The sequence below is a fragment of the Pteropus alecto genome, unplaced genomic scaffold (genome assembly GCF_000325575.1).
Source record: "Pteropus alecto unplaced genomic scaffold, ASM32557v1 scaffold50, whole genome shotgun sequence".
Classification (NCBI taxonomy): domain Eukaryota; kingdom Metazoa; phylum Chordata; class Mammalia; order Chiroptera; family Pteropodidae; genus Pteropus; species Pteropus alecto.
This window is the reverse complement of record NW_006431918.1, coordinates 14,690,030-14,711,057: the sequence shown is the minus strand read 5'-3', so window position 1 is coordinate 14,711,057 and position 21,028 is coordinate 14,690,030. Positions and strand designations below refer to the sequence as shown.

The 21,028-nt window shown below is 33.4% G+C and overlaps 1 protein-coding gene and 1 long non-coding RNA gene across 2 annotated transcripts in view; one reads left to right on the top strand and one right to left on the bottom strand.

Moving 5' to 3' along the window:
• Positions 1–7,904: 7,904 nt before the first annotated feature.
• Positions 7,905–20,919, bottom strand: SCRG1 (stimulator of chondrogenesis 1). Its single transcript, XM_015600701.2, has 3 exons — positions 17,911–20,919; positions 10,181–10,436; positions 7,905–8,129 (listed from the first exon to the last, which is right to left on the bottom strand). The coding sequence occupies exons 2-3, from the start codon at positions 10,420–10,422 to the stop codon at positions 8,075–8,077; spliced, it is 297 nt and encodes a 98-aa protein (XP_015456187.1). The 5' UTR covers positions 10,423–10,436; positions 17,911–20,919; the 3' UTR covers positions 7,905–8,074.
• The window catches only part of LOC107196790, a 76,486-nt gene continuing 63,498 nt past the window's right edge, over positions 8,041–21,028 (top strand). The window contains exon 1 of the long non-coding RNA XR_001518235.2: positions 8,041–8,317. This is a non-coding gene — a long non-coding RNA (uncharacterized LOC107196790). The remainder of the gene's footprint in view (positions 8,318–21,028) is intronic.

Below are 21,028 nucleotides of genomic sequence, written 5' to 3'. Positions count from 1 at the left end.
TTTAAAATTGTGAATTCACTAGAAATCTTTATATCAAAACAAAAAGTCACTGAAAACATCTCTATAAGGGTAGAGGTTACTTTTAATGTCAGAGCATCAGGAGAAGAATCAAAAATTGCCTTTGGGTTAGAAGAAAGAAAACAATGAGTTCAAGAAATAAGTTATTTGGTAATGACCTTTTAGGAAAAGGCTAAAAATTAATACCTGAAATGTATTTATTTAAGGAAACAAGCTCTATTATTTCTACATAATGTCTTTTTTAGGTAAAATTTACATAATACACAACCATTTTAAAGTGTAGAATCTAGTGGTATTTAGTGTATTCACAATGCGTAACCACCAACTCTAATTTCAAAATTTTTCATCACTCTGTAAAAACACTCATAAATAATCACTCCCAATTCCTCTCTTCCCCCATCCCTTGGTATCTTCTAATCTGCTTTCTTTCTCTATGGATTTGCCTATTACATATAATATAGAGAATCATACAGTACAGTTGACTCTTGCACAATACAGGGTAAGGGCACTGACACTCTGCAGTCAAAAATCTGTATATAACTTTATTCTCCAAATACTTAACTACTAATAGCCTGCTGTTGACCGGTAACCTTAGTGATAATATAGTTAATTAACTTATTTTGTATGTTATATGTATTATATACTTTATTTTTATAATAAAATAAGCTAGAGAAAAGGTGCTAAGAAAATCATAAGGAAGAGAATACATTCACAGTATTTATTGAAAGAAATCTGTGTTCAAGTGAGCCCACGCAGTTAAAACCAATTTTGTTCAAGTGTCAACTATATTATGTCCTTTTGTGTCTGAGTCTTTTCATTTAGTGTAATATTTTCAAGGTTCATCTAAGTTGAAGCATATATAAGTACTTGGTTATTTTTATAGCAGAACTTTATATACATGTGTGTGAGTATATATATGTGTGTGTATATCACAGATTGTTTCCCATTCATTTATTGCTGGACATTTGGGTTTCCACCTTTGTCTATTATGAATAATGCTGCTATAAACATTCATGTACAAATTTCTTTGTGGACATGTTTCATTTCTCTTGGATGTATACCTAGGAGTGGAATTGTTGAGTCACACGGTAATTCTTTTTTTAATGTTTTGAGGAAACTCCAAACTTTACCACAATGGCTGTACCGTTTTACATTCCCACCAGCAATGTACAAATGTTCCTATTTTTCCAAATCATCAATACTTGTGTTTCCATTTTTTAAAAAATTAAAGCCATTCTACTGGGTGTGAAGTGTTATTTCATTGTGATTTTGATTTGCATTTTCTCAATGACCAATGATTTTGACTCTTCATGTGCTTGTTGGCCACTTGTATATTTTTGAAAAAAATGTCTATTCAAGTCCTTTATTCATTTTTTATTTTATCATATATTTATTTATTTGTCGTGCTGAGTTGTAGAAGTTCTTTATTCTGGATGTTATTCTGGATGTTAAATCCACATCTGACATACAATTTGCAAATATTTTCTGCCATTCTGTAGATTGCCTTTTCACATTCTTGATAATGATCTTTGATGTACAAGAGTTTTTAGTTTTTATGTAGTCTAACTTGTTTTTCTTTTTGTCGTTATTGCTCATACTTTTGGTGTCGGATCTAAGAATCTATTGCCAAATCTGAGGTTATGAAAATTAACCCCTATGTTTCCTTCTAGGAATTTTATAGTTTTAGATCTTAAGGTCATTGACTCATTTTGAGTCAGTTTTTGTATATGGAGTGAGTTAAAGGTCCAACTTCATTTTTTTGGCATGTAGTTATTTAGTTCTCCCAGCACCATTTGTTGAAGAGACTATTCCTTCTCTACTGAGTGGTTTTGGCACCTTTGTCAAAAATCTTTTTGTTGTAGATGTTTAGGTTTATTTCAGTATTCTCAATTCTATTCTATTGGTCTATATTTCTTTTCTTATGTTAGTACTATACTCTGAACTGCTGTAGTCTTGTATTAAATTTTAAAATCAGGAAGTCTGAGGCCTTTTTTTTTTCTTCAATATTGTTTAGGTTATTTGGGCTCCCTTGCAGTTCCATATGAGTTGAATATTGGTTTTTCTCTCTTGGCCAAAAGACCATTAGAATTTTAATGATGATTGTTTTGAATCTGTAGATCATTTTAAGATTGCCATGTTAACAATGTTAAGTATTTTGATCCGTGAACATGGGATATCTTTTCATTTATTTAGGACTTCTTTAATTTCTTTCCATAGTGTTTTATAGTTTCCAGTGTACAAGTCTTTCACCTCTTTGGTTAAATTTATTCCTGATATTTTGTTCTTTTTGATGCTATTGTAAATGGAATTGTTTTCATTTCTTTTTTGGATTTTTCATTGCTACTATATAGAAACACAACTGATTTTTGTATGTTGACCTGACAACTGTTGAATTTGCTTATTAGCTCTATCTAGTAGTATTTTTGTGTATTCTATGAGATTTTCTCTATGTAGAATTATGTTATCTGTAAATAGAGATCATTTTACTCTTTCTTTCCAATTTGGACACCTTTTATTTATTTTCTGGCCAAATTGCTCTGGTTAAGCCTTCCAGTACAATGTTGAATAGAAATGGTGAAAACAACCATCCTTATTCTTTTTTTAGGAGGAGAGCTTTTAGTATGATGTTAATCTTTGAGGATGATGTTAGTTGTGGATTTTTCATAAGTGCTCTTTGTCACGTTAAAGACGTTCCCTTCTGTTCCTAGTTTGCTGAGTGTTTTTTATCATGAAAGGATGTCAAATTTTGTCAAATATATTTTCTGTAACTATTGAGATGATCATGGTTCCCCCGCCCCCACCACCACCTTTGTTCTGTTAATGTGGTGTGTAACATCAAATGATTTTCTTATGTTGAGCCACCCTTGCATTCCTGGGATAAATCTTGCTTGGTCATGGTGTTTAATCCTTTTAATGTGCTGTTGGGTTTGGTTTGTTAATATTTTGTTGAAGATTTTTGTGTCTATATTTATAAGGGGTATTGGGTTAGAAATTTCTTGCGCTATCTCTGACCCCGGTATCAGGGTAATGACGGCCTCACAGAATGTGTTAGAAGTAGTTCCTCCTCTTTTATTTTTTGGAAAAATTAAAGATGGATTGATGTTAATGTATCTTTAAGTGTTTGATTGAATTAATAGTAAAGCCATCTGATTCAGGGTATTTCTTTTTTTTTTAATTTTTATTTAAATTAATTATTTTTTTTATGATGACATTGGTTAACGAAATCTAGTAAGTTTCAGTTGTACGCTTTAACAGTAAGGCATATATATATATTTACACTGTGTGTTCATCTCCTATAGTTAGATTTCTTTCTGTCACCACATATTTGACCTCCTTTATCCTGTCTACCTCGCTCCTCCTACTACCCCTTATCCTCTGGTAACCTCTAGTCTACAGTCCATGTTCATGAGTCTCTTTTTGTTCATCCTGTTCATTTGTTGCTTTTACCAGGATATTTCTTTGATGGACAATTTTTGATTACCGGTTTAATGTCTTCTTGTTATAGTACTGTTGAAATTTTCTGTTTCTTCTTGAGTCAGCTTTGATAATTTGTGTGTTTCTAGAAATTTGTTCATTTTATCTAAATTATCTAGTTCATTGTCATACCATTGTATGTAGCATTCTCTTATAGTATTTAATTTCTGTAAGGTCAGTACTAATGTCCCTGCTTTTAGTTCTAATTGTAGTTATAGTCATGCCCTGAATAATGACATTTCAGTCCACAACAGACTATATATATGACAGTGGTCCCATAAGATTATAATAGAGCTGAAAATTTCCTAATTATGTACAGTACATATACTTGATAATGATAATAAACAACTCTCACTGGTTTATATATTTACTATACTTTTTATTGTTTTTTTGGAGTGTACTTTTCCTACTTATAAAAGTACAGTAAAACATGGTGCGTTATACTGGCAGAAGTCTCATACATTGTTTACCACATCTCTTGATTGCATCATCTCTCTTGTGCTTGATTTAAGCTTGTGTTCTGTATAGTAACACGCTGTACAGGCTTATAGCCTAGGAGCATTAGGCTATACCATATACCTAGGTATGTAATAGGTGATACCATCTATATTTGCATAAGTGAGCTCTGATGTGCATACAACAACAAAATTGCCTATTTCTTAGAATGTGTCCTTATTAAGCAGTGTGTGACTATCTTTTTTTCTTAGTAGTCTAACTAAGGGTTTGTCAATTTTGTTGATCTTTTTTTATTTGGTTTCATTCTATTTTTTTATTCTCCGTCTTTTATCTTTGCTCTAATCTTTATTATTTCCTTCCTTCTGCTGGTTTTGGATTAAATTTGCTCTTTTCCTAGTTTCTTAAGATATAAAGTTTGGTTGCTGACTTGAGAACTTCTATTTTAATGTAAGTGTTTACAGCTATGTAGTTTCCTCTGAGTACTTCTTTTCACCTTATTCGATAAATTTTGGCACATTTTGTTTTTATTTTCACTCATCTTAAGGTATTTTCTAATTTCCCTGTGATTTCTTCTTTGATTCATTGGTTGTTAAGGATGTACTGTTTAATTTCTACATATTTGCAGATATTTCAGTTTTTATCATGTTAATGATTTCTAGCTTTATTCCACCATGGTTAGAGAAGATAATTTGTATGATTAAAATTTTTCCAAATTTATGGAGAATTGTTTGATGACTAACATGTCTTAAACCAGGGTTCCCCAATCCCCAGGCCGCTGACTGATACTAGTCTGTGGCCTGTTAGGAACCGAGCTGCACAGCAGGAGGTGAGCGTCAGGAGAGCAGGCAAAGCTTCATCTGTATTTGCAGCCACTCCCCAGTGCTAGCATCACCACCTCAGCTCCATCTCAGATCATCAGGCATTAGATTCTCATAGGAGCACCAGTCCTTGGTGCCAAAAAGGTTGGTGACCACTGTTCTAATGAATGTTCTACGTACACTTGAGAAGATTGTGTATTTCGCTTTTGTTGGTTGGAGTGTTATACGTCTATTAGGTCTAGTGGTTTATAGTATTGTTCACATCCTCTGTTTCCTTTTTAATCTTCTGTCTAGATGTCTCTTATTTAAGGTAAAGTTTTGAGGTCTCCAACTATTATTCTAGAACTGTTTTCTTCCTTCAGGTCTGTCAGTATTTGTTTCATATTTTCTGGCTCTTATTTGATGCCTATACATTTATAATTTTTATATCTTGTGAATTGAGCCTTTCGAAGTATAAAATGTCTTTCTTTGTGTCTTATAACAATTTTTTATTTAAAATCTATTTTGTCTGATATTAGTGTAGCCATCCAGGTCTCTTGGATACTATTTACATGGATTTATATAAAATTTATATAGCAAAATTCAAATTATGATATCTAGGCAAATGATGGTGGTTCAAAAATAAATATTTGTGATGTTATTGCTTATTCATTTATAGAGTTAGTTAAAATGTCAAGCAACATCTTGCTTATATACTTATTTTTATGTGTAAGTACTGTTTACTCTAGAATTCATTCCTTTAAGATTATGGAATTCCTTATATTTCTTTTTAGCTGAAAGTTAATGCTATGAACTTTATGTGTCATGTCCTAGTTGCATTGATAGTCTATATTGTCTACTATAGTCCTCAAATAATAGTTGTATTAATTGCTACTATATTATATGTGAATAGATACATATTATATACGTATACATATTATATTATATACATATTATATGCGTATGTATTCCCTTTAATGTATACATAATGTATCAAGTCAGTTTTGTACCCATAATACCCAATAGACTTATTTTTTGACTTCTAAACCTCTGGAAATTAGATCACATATAGTCTTTTGTTGAAAATTTGCTGTAGACTTGTAAAATTTTTAGAATATATAGGCTACATATATGCCAAACATTTCTCTCGAGGTATACCACTCTACAAAAATGAGCACATATGGTACTACCATTCTATAGAAGTAAACTGAGAAAGCTAATTCAGTATTGATTTACTATAATTTTCTAATATCAGTTTCTCTTCAAAATCTTTGAGAGAAAATTTTAGGTTTAGGTTGTTAATGCAAAATGATTTATAAATGTATGACTTTGATCATTTTTTCCTTTTGGGAATAGTTAATTTTTAATAAAAGCTTAGTTGTCTTGTAGTTAAAAGCTATTGAAAAAATAATCTCTTGGTTAATATAATTGAATGAAATTCGGCTTTTAAAAACATACTGACCTAGTCAGAAAATGTTGCATAAGGTAAATTGTGTGAACATTCATGGTTTTACATTTATTTGGTAGTATAAAGAATGTGTGCTTATATAATACATGCATTTGTAAAAGGACATAAGTGAATTTCATATTACAAAGTTATTTCCAGAAAGGAGAGAATATGATGAAGAATAATCATCATAATCTATACAATTTCATCTATTAAATATTTAGCTTTTTTCAAAGACTATTTTTCTCATTAGGTTTTGATTGCAGTAATAAGAGAACATTTGTTCAAAAGCCATTGTTGCCTCACATATGCCCTCACAGTGATGTGTCATTTATAGAGATACTGAATACCACTTTTTCTCCCTTAAAGATAGTGTATACTGAATAGAAAATGAAACAGGTTAGTAATGCTTTATTTACTTTACTTTATTCTATGCACTGTTCTAGAAAGGATTTAAGAGTTTTATTACTGAGTTAGTCCCATTTTAGTACCAGTTAATTCAGTGAAGAAAAAAGTTCAGTCAAATCATGTGGTATTGATAAAACAACAAATTTTATTTTTTAAAACAATTTTATCTCATGCACTTTTGTAGGCAGTCATACTATTTGAAAACATGTTCTTATGTTTATACAGATTTTAACAGGTACTGAATTCTGACTACCTCAAAATTGTTTGGTCCATCCCAGTTAATACTTATTGAACACTGACTAGATACCAGATACTGTCCTAGATGTGGTCTTCACAAGCAGATTAGGGACCTCTAAGGATCTATTTCAATTAAACAATGTCACTTTTTTTCTCAAAATGATATCTCTTAGATTTACTACAGGCATAGTGCTTCTTAAACTTTTTCCCACAACAATATATAGCACCCTACACCTTCTCTTTTACAGTCTTCACATTTATAAATAATTATTTGTAATTATTACTCTTTTATTAGAATCCAAGTTCCAAGAGGACAAGTACATCTTATTCTTTACTACATCCCCAAATCTTATTAATAGCTGGCACTTAGCAAGCATTAATAAATTTTTATAGCTTAAAGGACTTTCTGAAATCACCTCTTATGCCCCATGATGGAGACATAGTCCAAAGCTGTCTCCAACAATCAGAAAATATCTTTTAAGGCATCTGTTTTATTTACTTCTAAAATTCATGTGGCTTTAATTTTTATCCATGTGGTTTTTTTTTTAAATATGTGTTTTGTTATTCTCAAGTTGATACATTGGGCATATATATCATAGTTTTTAAGGGTACAGTTGTGTGTGAGTATAATATATGGGCTTTGGAATTAGGACTTTTCAAATTCTTGCCTTGATTTTTAGCAAATATCTTACATTTCAGTTAGCATCTGAAAAATGGGTTTACGAATAGTTACCTTGGAGGTTTTTCTTGTTATTTTTAAGAGAGTAAAATGAAAATGTACTTAAAATTGTTGACATGCATAATATATACTCAAATATTGGTTCCCTTGTCCCTTTTTACTAGAAAACTTCTAGTTTCCCTCCTAAGAACCCCAGTTTATATCTGATTCTTTCAGTTAAGTATTATTAGATGGTCAATAACTAAGAAATTTATCAGTTTTTGAGCCAGGATATGGCTCTTCATCTGGAGGACAGAATTATTCTACTGAGCATAGTGACCACCTCAGAGGAAAATTTTCTAGCCAAAAATTTTAACCAATGTCAACAATGTCCACAGAGAAAAATTAAATTGAATTAATTTTTATTGCTACTTATTTAACACTTTACTTGTTCTAGACAAGTAAAAATTTATAGAGTCTGTGTTTTATTGTACTGGATCAAAACTAGAATTACAATTACACTGATATAGAGCAGTTTGGAGGAAATTGGGGATGGTGTTCTTCAAAATACAAAGATTCTCAATGATTGCTGCAAGGAATCACAAAAGAGATCTTTGGTCCAAAGAAGACATTTCTGAAAGAAAATAGAACATTAGTTAAATTTAGCTGAAAGCTAAGATATATATTTAGTCTTTTCTGGGATAAAAATGGACAGTGATTTCTAGGATTTCAGATATGACTATTTTTTTTAGGTGATTAAAGTACAAAGAATGAAAAGCATGAGTGAGAGGACTTGCCACAGAAGCCACAAAGACCAAGAAGGTAAACTAATCGATTCTTCTACTTTCCCCCCATTTGCCACTGATATTATGCTATCATTTATTTATTAAAAAAAAAAAAAAAGATTAGGTGATTTAAAAACCTTATAATCATACCAAAAACCTCATTCCTTTGATATAAATGAAATGGGCCATGAAGTTTAAAAGATAAAACGCAGGATTAAAAATTTCTCAGAAAGTCAAATAAATACATTTCTACCATTTATAGAGAAGGAGAAATATTAAGCAATTCCATGGTTATTGGAAATATCACATAGGTAATGTATAAAAATGCATGAAATAGTATAAAATTGTATATAGAATTGTGAATCCTTAGCAATATACTTAGTATATAATGTATAACATAACTATAGTTAGCACTGCCGTATAGTATATTTGAAATTTGCGAAGAGAGTAAATCCTAAAAGCTCTCATTACAAGGGAAAAAAATTGGTAACTGTATAAGGTAATAGATGTTAACTATGAACTTTTTAAGGTAATCATTTTGCAATATATGTTTGTCAAGTCATGCCATACACCATAAACTTATACAGTGCTGTATGTCAATTATATCTCGATAGCATATAATTAGGATGGGAAATTAAAATTTGTGTTTATAGGCAGAAAAAAAAAGAAATATGCTTAGCAAAGTAAATTCGTTGCTACTGGGAAAAAGACGACTCAAAATCAGATAGAAATTTCTTTCATATATCCATACTATTCTGGTCCATTAGCACAGCTAATCACAAAAGTATATTGTAAAATAAATACAAATACATTTCTATAAATTGGATTCAAGCCTTACAGTTACAAAAAAGAAAACATGGTATTTTAGTATTGGACAGTATTTCATTTATGTAGTCTGGGAAAAATTAAGTCATTCTGTGGAGTCAGTTAACTCAAGTTGTTGATATCATCATTTAGTACTGTGTTTTTCAAACTTTATCATGCATCAGAATCATATAGAGACATTTAAGCCATAATCGCTATGCCTCACCTCCAGCATTCCTGATTTAGTAGCTCTGGTCTGGGGACCAATGATAGATTGCATTTTTAACAAGAACTCTGGTGACATTGATGCTGCTGTTCTGGGAAGCACATATTAAAAACCAACTGGATTGGTAGAAAAAAAATATCTGGTCCAAATCAGACCTGAATTCTAGAGTCAGTGCTGATATTAACTAGTTAGGTGGGATAGTGCTGCTCAGTTTACTTCTCTGTGCCTTTTCTTGATAAGATGGTTATATCTGCCTCATAGGTTTCTTAGAAAAATGAAAATATTATGACATGTTAAAAGTAATTAGAAAAAATGAATTTTATTATGAAATAGCCAAGATCATAGTATTTGAAAGATTCTTCAGTAACCAGGGGAAGATGATTTTAAAATCAAGAGCTAAAAATGTTTATTGATTTATCTACTAATGTATTATACTTAAAATATGTCTACTTTCCAAATTAGTGGATAACTTTTATTTAGTCCATTTCAGGTTAACTCAGAGCTAGAAATTTTTTCTTTGACCATTACCAACCTTTAGTCCAGTTAATTACTTGACCTTGTTCACTGGACTCTTATCTAAAGACTTTTATTAGTTTTCATATTGATTTAAAGTATCAACCTTGAAGTTGACCTCTGCTATTTTGTGTTATAAATAGGGAATTTAGAATTTAATAGATTGGAGTCTTATTAATTTTCTTGATTTCATTTAGTTTTATTGAAATCTGTCAAACTCTTTCTTAAAGGAAAACATTCAGTTTCATACACAATGGTGATGATTCTACAAAATAGCTGAGATTTGAAAAGGTGTATAAAAAAGAATTGTTATGCATATATTTCATAGCAATATATTTTATGATTGTATTTCCTTACTTTGGGCAGCAGAACAATTCCCTGAAGTTGCAGTAACAGATCATCTCACATCCTTTCCCCTTCCAGAAATGTTCGTGGACATTTACATCAATCTTTGTCAGGTCAGCTACTCCTTCTGGAAGGTTGTGACAGTTGTGATCTTTTACTGTCTTTCTGTAGCAAGAGAGGCGATTTGTAGGCATGGTTTGGACTCCCAGCAGCAAAGTTAGCCCAACGGTGACAGCAAGTACTATAAATTTCATTTTGGCTTTTGTCTCTGAGATAGAAAAAAAAATCCAAAATGCGTCAGTTTTTTTTTTTTTTTAGATGAAATTCATCCAAACATAAAGTTCTGTAGCATTCTGATAAACTCTTAGATAGAAAGAATAGGGGTTGATCTTGTGTTTCTCCAAGTGTAGTTTTAAGATCGTTTACAATAAAAATCACTTAGAATATTTGATAAAAATTAAATACCTGGGCTCCACAAAGAAATAGTGCATGAGAAATGCTGGGGGAGGATGTGGTGGTAAGATCCATAATTTGCATTTTTAAGTACTCGAAGTAATTTTTTTTGTATATTTATTTTTGTATATTAGTAGAGAAAAACTGCTTTGTAAGGTGGCAAAACTCTTGTAAATTTCTAGAACAAATAGCATCATTAAGTCTAGTGGTTCTTGACTTTGCCTATATTAACAACATTGTCAAAGAACTTGGGTCCCACCCTGACATTGACAAAAGGTATTCTGCAGATATATTTAAAGTTCAATTAAGTTTTAAAAACCTTCCATAATTATTTTTGGGACCTATTTTTGTTACAAATTTTTAGTCATATTGTGAACTTTTATTTCTTCAGATTACTTCGTTTTAGCATCAGTTGAAAACAAAGGCTTGAATTCTCCCTAATAAACATATAGCCTATTCTTACACACCTACCATGATGAGAAACTCATTATTGACTAAGTCAACATATCCCACTGATATAGTTCTAATGTTTCCCTTACTGTAAAATATTTTTCTGTAGCTACTATCCATGAAGTTTGAACTCTTGGAGTTGTACCAAACAAGTCTAATTCTCTTCCCAGAGATAACTCTTTAAATGTAATATTTACATACAACTATGGAATATTAATCATCTATTTAATCAGGCTTCTCTGTGTTTCATATTATGCATGAAAAGAATGGAGGCTATTTTAGTAAAAGAAGACTAGTAAGATAGTGGAAGAACCAGAATCAGAATCCGCAGCCATTCAGATTTCATCTTGTTGACAGATGCCAAAGTGTCTTTCTTACTGTAAATTATTAAAAAGAGGGGCAGACAGATATGTTTATTGTACTTTGAAAGAAAACAGTATTGTTGAAAGGAAATTTTAATATGAAGTTCTCAGTGATTAGATACATCTGCGAAGGCAGCAGATTGAGGGAAATTGTAGGTCTCACCTCACTTGCTTCCCATCTCTTAGGGCTCACTGTCCTTCCTTAAAATCAGTGTTTTGGCCAAGGTCATTTCATGTATTTTGTCTAGTTTTGTTGTTGTTGTTGTTTCAAGGGAATGGATAAACCTGGTTCTTGTTACTCCATTTTGGGGCAGAAGCAAAGCTTTTTATATCATTCTTACTATTTGTAGCTATTTGGGAAGGAATATGAAGGTTAGATACCCAATTCTTATAAAGTCTAAAAATGAACTGTGTGGTATGCTGGTAATTTTAATACGTAAGCCAAATTCTCAGAACTATGTTTCTCCCTTCTTCTACTTCTTTTCCTCAGTTGAATTATAGTTACTCTGACTCCCATCTCTTGAATAGGGTAAGTAGCTATTGGGTCCCAAAATACAACAAAGACCCATTATGGTTTACATAAGGAGCCATTTAGGCTGACCTTCCTACTTCTGGAATGAGTCTTGTATATTTTCTTCTAGATGAAAGAAGCTGTTGAAATATAGCCTAGAATCATTCTCTTATCTTCAGCCCAAATCATCATATACTTCCTCAGATGACTTAGAATCCTTTCGCCCATACCAAGACCAAACTGGCAAGGGTATTCAGGAGAAAAGCAGCCACTATTGGGAAAGTGACAGAGTCAGAGAATAGCATTGATGTGGGGTTCACTGATAAAGTAATTATGTGAGAGAGAGGAAAACAGGAGCAAGCTGGTTTAATTTGGTTCAAGATAACAAACTTTTTTTTTTTTTTTAGTGTTTCCTTTATGCTAGGCACTATCCTAAGTATCAGGAATACTAAAGGAATTAAGGAAAATATCAATCAATGGCTAAATCTATCCCCTTCCAATAACTCCAGTTTCTTTGAGCAACAGCTACAGTCACCGTAATGGCCTCCATAGCAATCTGGCTTCCCATTACCTCTCTGAAATCATCTACCTTTTCTTTTATTCATTCTGTTCCAGCTATTCCTCAAAATACCAGATATATTTTTGCTTTAGGGCCTTTGCAGTCGTTATTTCCTCTGCTTGGAAAGCTCTTCCACCAGGTATCTGAATGTCTAACTCCCCTACTTTCTTCATGTCTTTGTTCATTTTATTCTTCCATAAGACCCACCCCACTCTCCTATTTAAAATTATATCTCCCCTCACATATTCTCAATCTGCCTTATTTGCTCTGCTTTTCAATGGCATTTATGAACCTCTAATTTATTTTAAAATATTCTTATTATGTTTCCCCAGACTTTAAGCTCCAGGGAGGCAGTATTTTGTCTGATGTGTATCCCAAACATCTGAAACAGTGCTTGGTACATTAGTGAAAGAATAGATACTATATCCTAATCTCTAAATACTTATAGTCAGAGAAAGAGGAGTTTCTCAGATTGCTAAACTCAATATCTAGTTTCAGAGAACTATTTATTACTAAAAGAGGTTAGTGAGCTGTTAAATCCTTAAATTTGCATGTCAGCAGATACTACTGTTTTAATTTAATTGTATTTTTTTATATACATAAATAGTCTGACTATAAAATGTATTTCCCAATTTCTATTTTGTTTCCTTTTGGGGGGGGGTCACAACTAGCATTTATTCTGAGAGAAAGCTGTAAATTCTTTTTAATCTTTTTTCCTAATCGGTTTGAAGAATTTTTTTATTGTTTTAGGTCTTTGGCATTTTTTATATCTTACAGCTTTGATTTTCCTAGTGTTTTATTATGCAGTAATGTCATTCTTATTTTTGGTAATCTAGTTTATTTGTCTAATTTTTATGGCTTTGGATAAAGTTATACATTTAGCCAACTTGGGCTCATTACCCTTATTATATTTCCTGCATATAGGTATAGTTTGTTCCTGAGCTTGTTTTGTGACTATTAACTGAATTTTCTTCCCATTAGATGATTCTAATTAAAGCCATAAGCCTGATTAGATCTTTTTGAAGAAATATTTTTTCTCAAAAATGTAATAATACCCAATGCAAAACATGAGGGATATAGAAAAGTATAGATAGAATAAAATTCAACTAGAGCTTCAGTGAAGAGAGAACTGCTGTTAACATTTTGATGTGTTTCTTTAAGGTATGCATAAGTGAGGATGCTAAGAAGGACAAATCGAGATGGCCAGTGACAGGACACTGGGAAACTCTAACATTTATGGACTGGGTGGAAGATTAATCAGAGAAAGAGATTATAAGCCAGTGAAGAAGATTAAGAAGGAAGTACAGGGTCATAAGATAATAACAAAAGGAGGAAAGGTAAAAGAATGGAAGCCTGAGACACATTTGGACAAACTCATCTTGAAGACTGATCTTGACTCATGTTTATTCCTCAGAGTGTTTCCATTAGACTCTGCTACATAAAAGCAGATGAATTCAAAATCCACATACTAGCACTCTCTGACCTTTTCTACAGTCCTGTGTCTCTGATATACATGATATCGCCACTCAGACAATTATATTTGATATTGTTAAAATATAAGGTTGCCAGATAAGATATGAGATACCTAGTTAAATTTGAATTTTAGATAAACAATGAATACTTTTTAGTATAAATATGTCACAAATACTACATAGTTTATACTTCTTGACTTAATCTTGATTAATTATATTTTGTTAGAAAATAGTCCATATCGCCCATTTTAAAAAATACTGCAATAAAGATGTATAGAGTATTTCCTTGTAACTAAAAAGAAATCTTTCTTCCTCCATTAGAGTCTTTCTATATGCTGCCCTCTCTGCCAGAAATGCTTTTTACTTGACTGGCTTCTTCTCAACTTTCAAGTCTCAGTTTAAATGCTATTTCTTCAAAGTCTTTTCTAAACCAGCCAATCTGAAGTACTTTCAACCTGATTCTTTCATAGTGTTCTATTCTTCTCCCTAATAATATTTATCACAATTTAAATTGTATATTTGTGAGTTTACTCATTTTATGTCTAGCATTCCCATTCAACAGAAAGCTCCATGAGGGCAGGCTATTTTGTTCACCACCACATACCCAGTGGTTAATACAATGCTTGGCCCATATTTTTAGTATTAAATGAATGCTTCTCTGAAAACACATGTTTAATCCTGAGCAAGAGCCTACAGAGGTTTCATGTTATCTAAAAGAATGAACTTCTTAGGACTATTCCTCAGGTCTTTCTTCCACTTTCCCGTCACATGTATCATTCACTACCGCTGAGCTAATAGACAGTCAGACCAGTCACCTCTTCAGTCCTTCACATGTGTCTCTGCCTTGTTCCCTCTCATCTCTTCCCTTTTGTTAAATTCTGACCAAACCATCAATTAAGGACAAATTTCAAACTCTTATGTTCTAAGAAGCCTTGATCCAGGCCATACCATTCTTAATAGCTCCCTTGCTCTTTGTTCCCATAGTACTTATGTATGATCTGTACTACAAGAACTGTGAATTTGACTAAGTAATGCCTTGTCATTGTCAACATTTTTCATAAGCCAGCAAGCAATATGGAGAATATGGCTACAGTTGGGAGTGGGAAACGCACTGAAAGCCATTTGGCCATTTAGTGATGGTCATTTGTGAATTTACCTAGAACCAGGAAGGAGGATTGAGGAAAATTATAAAGGGCCTTATAGGACATGATAAGGACTTTAGATTTTATTAAGTATATTGGGAAACCATTGGAAGATTTTGATAGAATAACAACATGATCTGATTTATGTCTTTTGAAACATCAGATGTGTTGTGGTGAGATAAAATTGGAAGTAGAAGAGGCTATCAGTGGAAGTTGATGGAAGATATGATGCAGTATTACTCTTAGGTTTTGACCTTAATGCTTTTGATATTTATTGAGCTGAGAAAGAATTGGATGCAGTCAATTTGGGGGGAATTCAAGAGAAAATCTTGGGATTAAGTTTGAGATGTATACTAGGCATCCAAGTGAAGATGCGGAATAGACAGTTGAATATGAATCTGAAGGTCAGAGCTAGAAATACAAATTTGAGAGTCATCAGGATATTTATTGATAGTATTTGTAGCTATGGGACTGGCAATATAGTAGTAAGGATAGATTGAGAAGAGAAGAGGCAAAGGACTGAGGTCTAGAGTGAGCCAACATTCAAAGGACTGGAAGAGGAGATTGCCAGCATCATAAAGGCAAGGACTGTAACTTCTACTTTTTTTTTTTTTGCATCTCTCAAAGAGCCTGCTTCAATGCTGGGCTCACAGTATGTGTTCAAAAAACATTCACTGAGGAAATGAAAAATAAATTGCTGGAAAAGTGGGTATGTTGCCATACCATGCACCTCTTATGACTATGTTCATGCCAGAGCATAAAACAGTGTTTCTGTCACAGTCTCAGTCACATACTACGATGGAAAGTTCCACACCCGGCAGTACTTACTGGTTTTTTTTTTTAACACTTTAGAAATTACATGTTTGAACTGAAGTCTTCTCTTCTTCCTTTACTTAAGTGTAGATAATTAGCTTTAACTCTTATTTAGCAAGTGGAAAATGTCTGAACTAGTTTGTTCCTGTGATACATTGGTTAGTTTCTTTTTCATTAGAAGACATCAACCTTAATCCTTGACAATCAATCAAGACTATATATTTTCAAGTTCCAACAAGATGAAATGACGTGGGCAAATTTGAAGCAAATTGCTCTATTTTTTTTTTTTTCTCTTTCAGTTGACATGCATGCACTTAAAATTCCTATGGAGTACATCCAAATTACAAAAGAAAACAAAGCTAAAAACTGAATATCTGAAGGAATAAGCAAGAGATCTACAGATAGTTATTCATTGGTTTTGTTTTCAGATTCACTTTTATGTAATTAATATTGTGCCTAATTTATACCATTCATATCCTAATAGTGGCATGATACTTAAAAGATCAAAGCAGAGGATACAGAATTATGGGTAAGATATTTCCAATTAAGCAATGAATCATTGCCACCATCATATAGGTAGGGAATTGAAAATCTTGATTGTGTGAGGGTATTTGGCACTACCAAGCTTTTGAATGGTTGGAGTTAAATGGAGACTTAAAAAGAAAAATCATCCCATTTAATGGGCAAAGCTAACAGAGCTACATAGTTTAAGTGTTGAGACATTTATGGTGCAGTGCTCATGTAGGCACATGATGTCAGTTCTAGGAACTGATATGAAAAGAAGTGGAATGAAACAGAGTTGATGAATTAGAAAGGGCAGTTCATTTTCAGATTTCTTTCAAAACACAGCGAGAGAAGCAAAAGCTGCAAAAGCAAATGAAAATTTGCCCAGAACTTGACATTTAAAACATCAAAATTACAGTTGGAAGAGATTAAAATTGCTGTCCAGTCTGTAATGTTTTCCATCATCTTTCTTGGAGGATGAAAATCACTGTTATTTTTTAAATTCTCTCTTTCTTATTAACCGTGTGAGAAGAAGTTTGTGTTAGAATGACTGAATCCTGAAGTGAAACTTCTTAAAGTGTATATTAAAGGAATTGAAGTGATATTAGAAAGTGGGTAAGCCTTTCAAATAACATTAAAACAGACATGATCAGCCCAAATATCCAAGAGACCTTCATCAGTGAAAAACCAAAGTCTGCATCCTCTCTGAGGGTGATCTGCCCTCAGGCCTGTCAGAGAATGCTAGAAGATGATATTAATATTCAGTCTTGCATTATTCTAATGGTTTTTCTGACCACAATAGATCATCATGGAGAAAAAGACCAGCATTTGGGAGAGCTCTTCACAGACCGTGTAACTAAGTTAAGGAATTTAAGAGAGGAATTTTTATAAGGCCCCTTTATCTCAGCAGCTCAGCAGTACAGATACTGCACTGTGTTTCATGGTGGGGACACCAAGGATGAATTCAATGAATTCCTTATTTGTATCGCACATTTATACTAGTTTCTTTTTAGGAATCAGGGTTTTGAAAAAAGCAAAAAAACATTAGCTTTCTTAGACATTGCAGTTAACTTCATGTAGAGAAGGTATTATAGAGATATAGCTACTACATTTAAAAAATTACATACTTCATCATCCTCACCTAGTTTTGAGAGGTAGCATAATTAAGTCCTGTTATGTCGGACTAGAGTCAGAGTGGATGTGTGCATTAATAAGAAATAACAGAGAGGAAGCTGCCTCTTTTTAAAACTTTGATTAAGTGACTTTCCCAGTTAAGGAATGTACAGTTCCTATTCTCCTTTGATCTGATTCTTTTCCTTTATCCTTTATCCTAAGAAGCATCTTCTTTTTCAAAGTACATCCATCATCTCTTTCTCTTATGACTGAACACATAAATACATTTGCTCTAATCTATAACAGTAGTTTGGGATAGAATAAATGACATAAAAAGATTTTTAAGAAAAAAACATTACATACCCTTTCCTTCTTTCCTTTTGGTCTTCTTGGCAGAAGAATCTTTTAAAATGCTCCAACTCACTGGGTGAGTTTGGGCGAAAGGAGAAGAGAGGAGGTGCTGGAAGGAGGTTCTTCACAAATGAACCTTTGTCTGCCTTGTCTCTCTCCTGGAATTGACAGACCTGCTGCTCCAGCCAAGACGGGCGGGGCGGGGGGAGAGCGGGGACGGGAGAAGTAGACTGGGCCGCAGGAACTGGCTGCCTTGGGTACTTACAAACCAGGCGAGGACTAACTAAACAGCTTCTTTACAGAGAAAAATAACGAGTCTATACAAGAATGTCAGGGAGGCAGACTTGGAGTAATAAAATATAAAACCCAAGGGATTTGAAAAGAACACAGAGAGAGTGGTTTTTACCTTAAGAGAAATGCATGTGTGTGAGAGAGAGACACACACTGAGACAGAAAGGTAGGAACAGAGAGACAGAGCTAGGGAGAGGGAAGGAGGGAGAGGAAGAAGAGGAGAAATGGCTAATATGACTTAGGAAAATAGCTGAGCACCTCTTCTTCTTTCACAGTTTCTTTATATTTTTTCACCAAGTTTTCCTCACCATCTAGATCTCTTAGTATATAACATTTTGGTTGAATGTATATTCCAACTATCCAGCTCCCCACCCAAAGAGTCACAACTAGCCAATGGAAAACAAAAAATAAAATGAGTAGAAAAGAAATTTATTCCATGTCTCGGAAATAAAGGCACAAAAGGAATTTCACTCTGTGTTGAGCAAACTATACTGGAAGTGTAACACCTTCTAACAATCCTTCAGTTCTTAGGTTTTTTGTTTTTTTGTTTTTTTGTTTTGAGTTCAATTTGGAGTAGTGTTGCTGAAACTGGAAATATTATAATAGAAAAGGGATTTTCTAGATAGAGAATGAAAGGAAGACCATTCTAGGTTGTATTAACAAAGGTATGAAGGTGAAAGAAAGGATAACAAGTTTGGGGATTACAGGTAGTTTTGTGTCCTGGAACTAGGAATGGTGGAAGATAAAATTAGAGGGATAAAGAGAGATAAGTTGATGAAGTACTTCATATGCTATGCTAAAAATTTTGGATTTTACCCAAAAGGTGAATGGAAAGATGATGGAAAATATTTAAAAGGATGAACCCCTGACTGCAGTGTGAAAAAGGATGGTGTGGGAAGAAAAGGACTAGAGACAGGCAAAGAGCAGCCCTTGCAGTAATGCAGGAGAGGAGATAGGAAGCAAAACCGAAAAGATTTGGTGACTAATTAGGTTTTTAAGTTCAAGGTAGAGGTAGTTGAGAGAAGGGTAGTAGACTTTACTAAATTTCAAAGACTTGGCCCCTTGCTTGGATGATGCTGTTCATCTCGGAGGAAGAATACAAAAAGAAGAGCAGTTTGGGCTGAGGCAGGAGTGGGGAGATAGAAGTGAATTAGTTCGTGAATGTTGAATTTAAGGAGCCCTAGATGCAATTAGGAATGTTGAATAGGCAGTTGGTTAAATGGACTTGTAGCTCAGAAAAGTAGTATGGGCTAGAGAATTAGAGTTTATCAACTCATCAACTAAATATCAACTAAGTAACTAATCAAGTTATTCAACTAAATAACAGTGGAAGCCATGGTTGTACTACTTAGAAATTACTGAGCACTTACTGTGTGCCAGGTACTTCACTTGTCTCAACTCATTCACTTCTCCTTATGACTCCATGAAGTAGATATTATTATTAGTCCCACTTTATAAGTGAGCAAACCTCAGAGGTGATAGGTAACCTCCCAAGATCACAAACACACACACACACACACACATGGCCGGAAAGTGATGAGACTCCGGAAAGTGGTTCTAGTGTCTAGGCTCTTCATCATTGTGACTCTTAGAATGGATTACAGAGTGAGAAGAGAATAGAGCTAAGATCAGAATCTTAGGGAGCATTGGCTGTGCTAGAGCAAGTGGCACAGAATTCAAGAAAAGAGGTGAGAGGCATACGTGCAATTGATTCCACATTTCCTTTGCTTATTTATAAATCAGTTTCCTGTAATATTTACTAAATAAAGATTATGCCACAGATAGGGTTAATTTATTTGTATAACTTAAATGTGTAGAAATATGTGAGTATGAGGGGGAAAATTGAGACTCTTCAGCCTTCACTCTATCTTAAGAGCTATCCATCTTACTTACTCCACATTGATTTAGGCCAGAAGTATGGGGCCAAAACAAATCGGCTTTCCTGTGGATGGATTCTCTCTTTCTCTCTTGTTTTACCATTATTTTCCTGTATGTCTAATTCTTTTTTTGTTTCCTTTGTTTCACTGCTTATTTTGTTTCCTTGTATTTAATCCATAGCTGTTCAAAATAGTGGATCATTTTTATATTCAGCAATATTCAAATCCATACTATATACTTGGCACTGTGTTTCTTGCATGAGTGCTTCAAGTGGTACACAACAGCTCTATGGTAACTGTCCAGTGCCTCCGGATCATATTCTTAATAGCTTAGAAAAGAGTTCCCCTAAAAGTACATTTGGATCTTATCTTGGCCTCCCAGCTCCTTGTATTTCAGACATTTACTTTTGCTCGCTGGGCTTCCCATCATTTTAAGGGAGAATTGTTGAACACTGTTAAATTTAAAAATGCCTGCTGCTCTTCATCCTGATAGCCATTACACAGAGTTGCCCATTTGAGAAGCAGTTGAATTGCAAACCAAGGCCTGCAGTTGGAGAGGCTGCCCTTGTGACTGTTCATTTGGGGCTCAAATCTGAAACCACTATTTGTTTTCCTGTATATGAAAACTTGAGCATTTTGTTTTGTTTTCTCTCCTGATGGCTTGTTACTCAGACCTCTTGTTGAACCCTGCTTTATGTTGCTCTGGAGACCAGCTGTCTCTTTGAGACAGCCTCGGGAGCCCCCTAAAATAAACCTTTTATATAGGGTAGGTAAGGCCATTCAGATATTCTGTCCAGATTGCTAGAAATATTTTCATTTGATACTTACTCTCTCTCTCTCTCTCTCTCTCTATATATATAGTGTATGTGTTATACGTGTATGTGTATGTTTTATTTATATAGGTATATGTTATCATTCTAATGTCTGATCAGGTTTGTTACAAATAGAAAATCCCCACAAAT

Excerpts from the sequence above, each read along its gene's own strand:
- SCRG1 (XM_015600701.2), bottom strand. The coding sequence starts at position 10,422 with ATGAAATTTATAGTACTTGCTGTCACCGTTGGGCTAACTTTGCTGCTG. Across the intron at positions 8,130-10,180 it reads GAATTGTTCTGCTGCCCAAA|AAATGTCTTCTTTGGACCAA; the intron begins GTAAGGAAATAC and ends ATTTTCTTTCAG.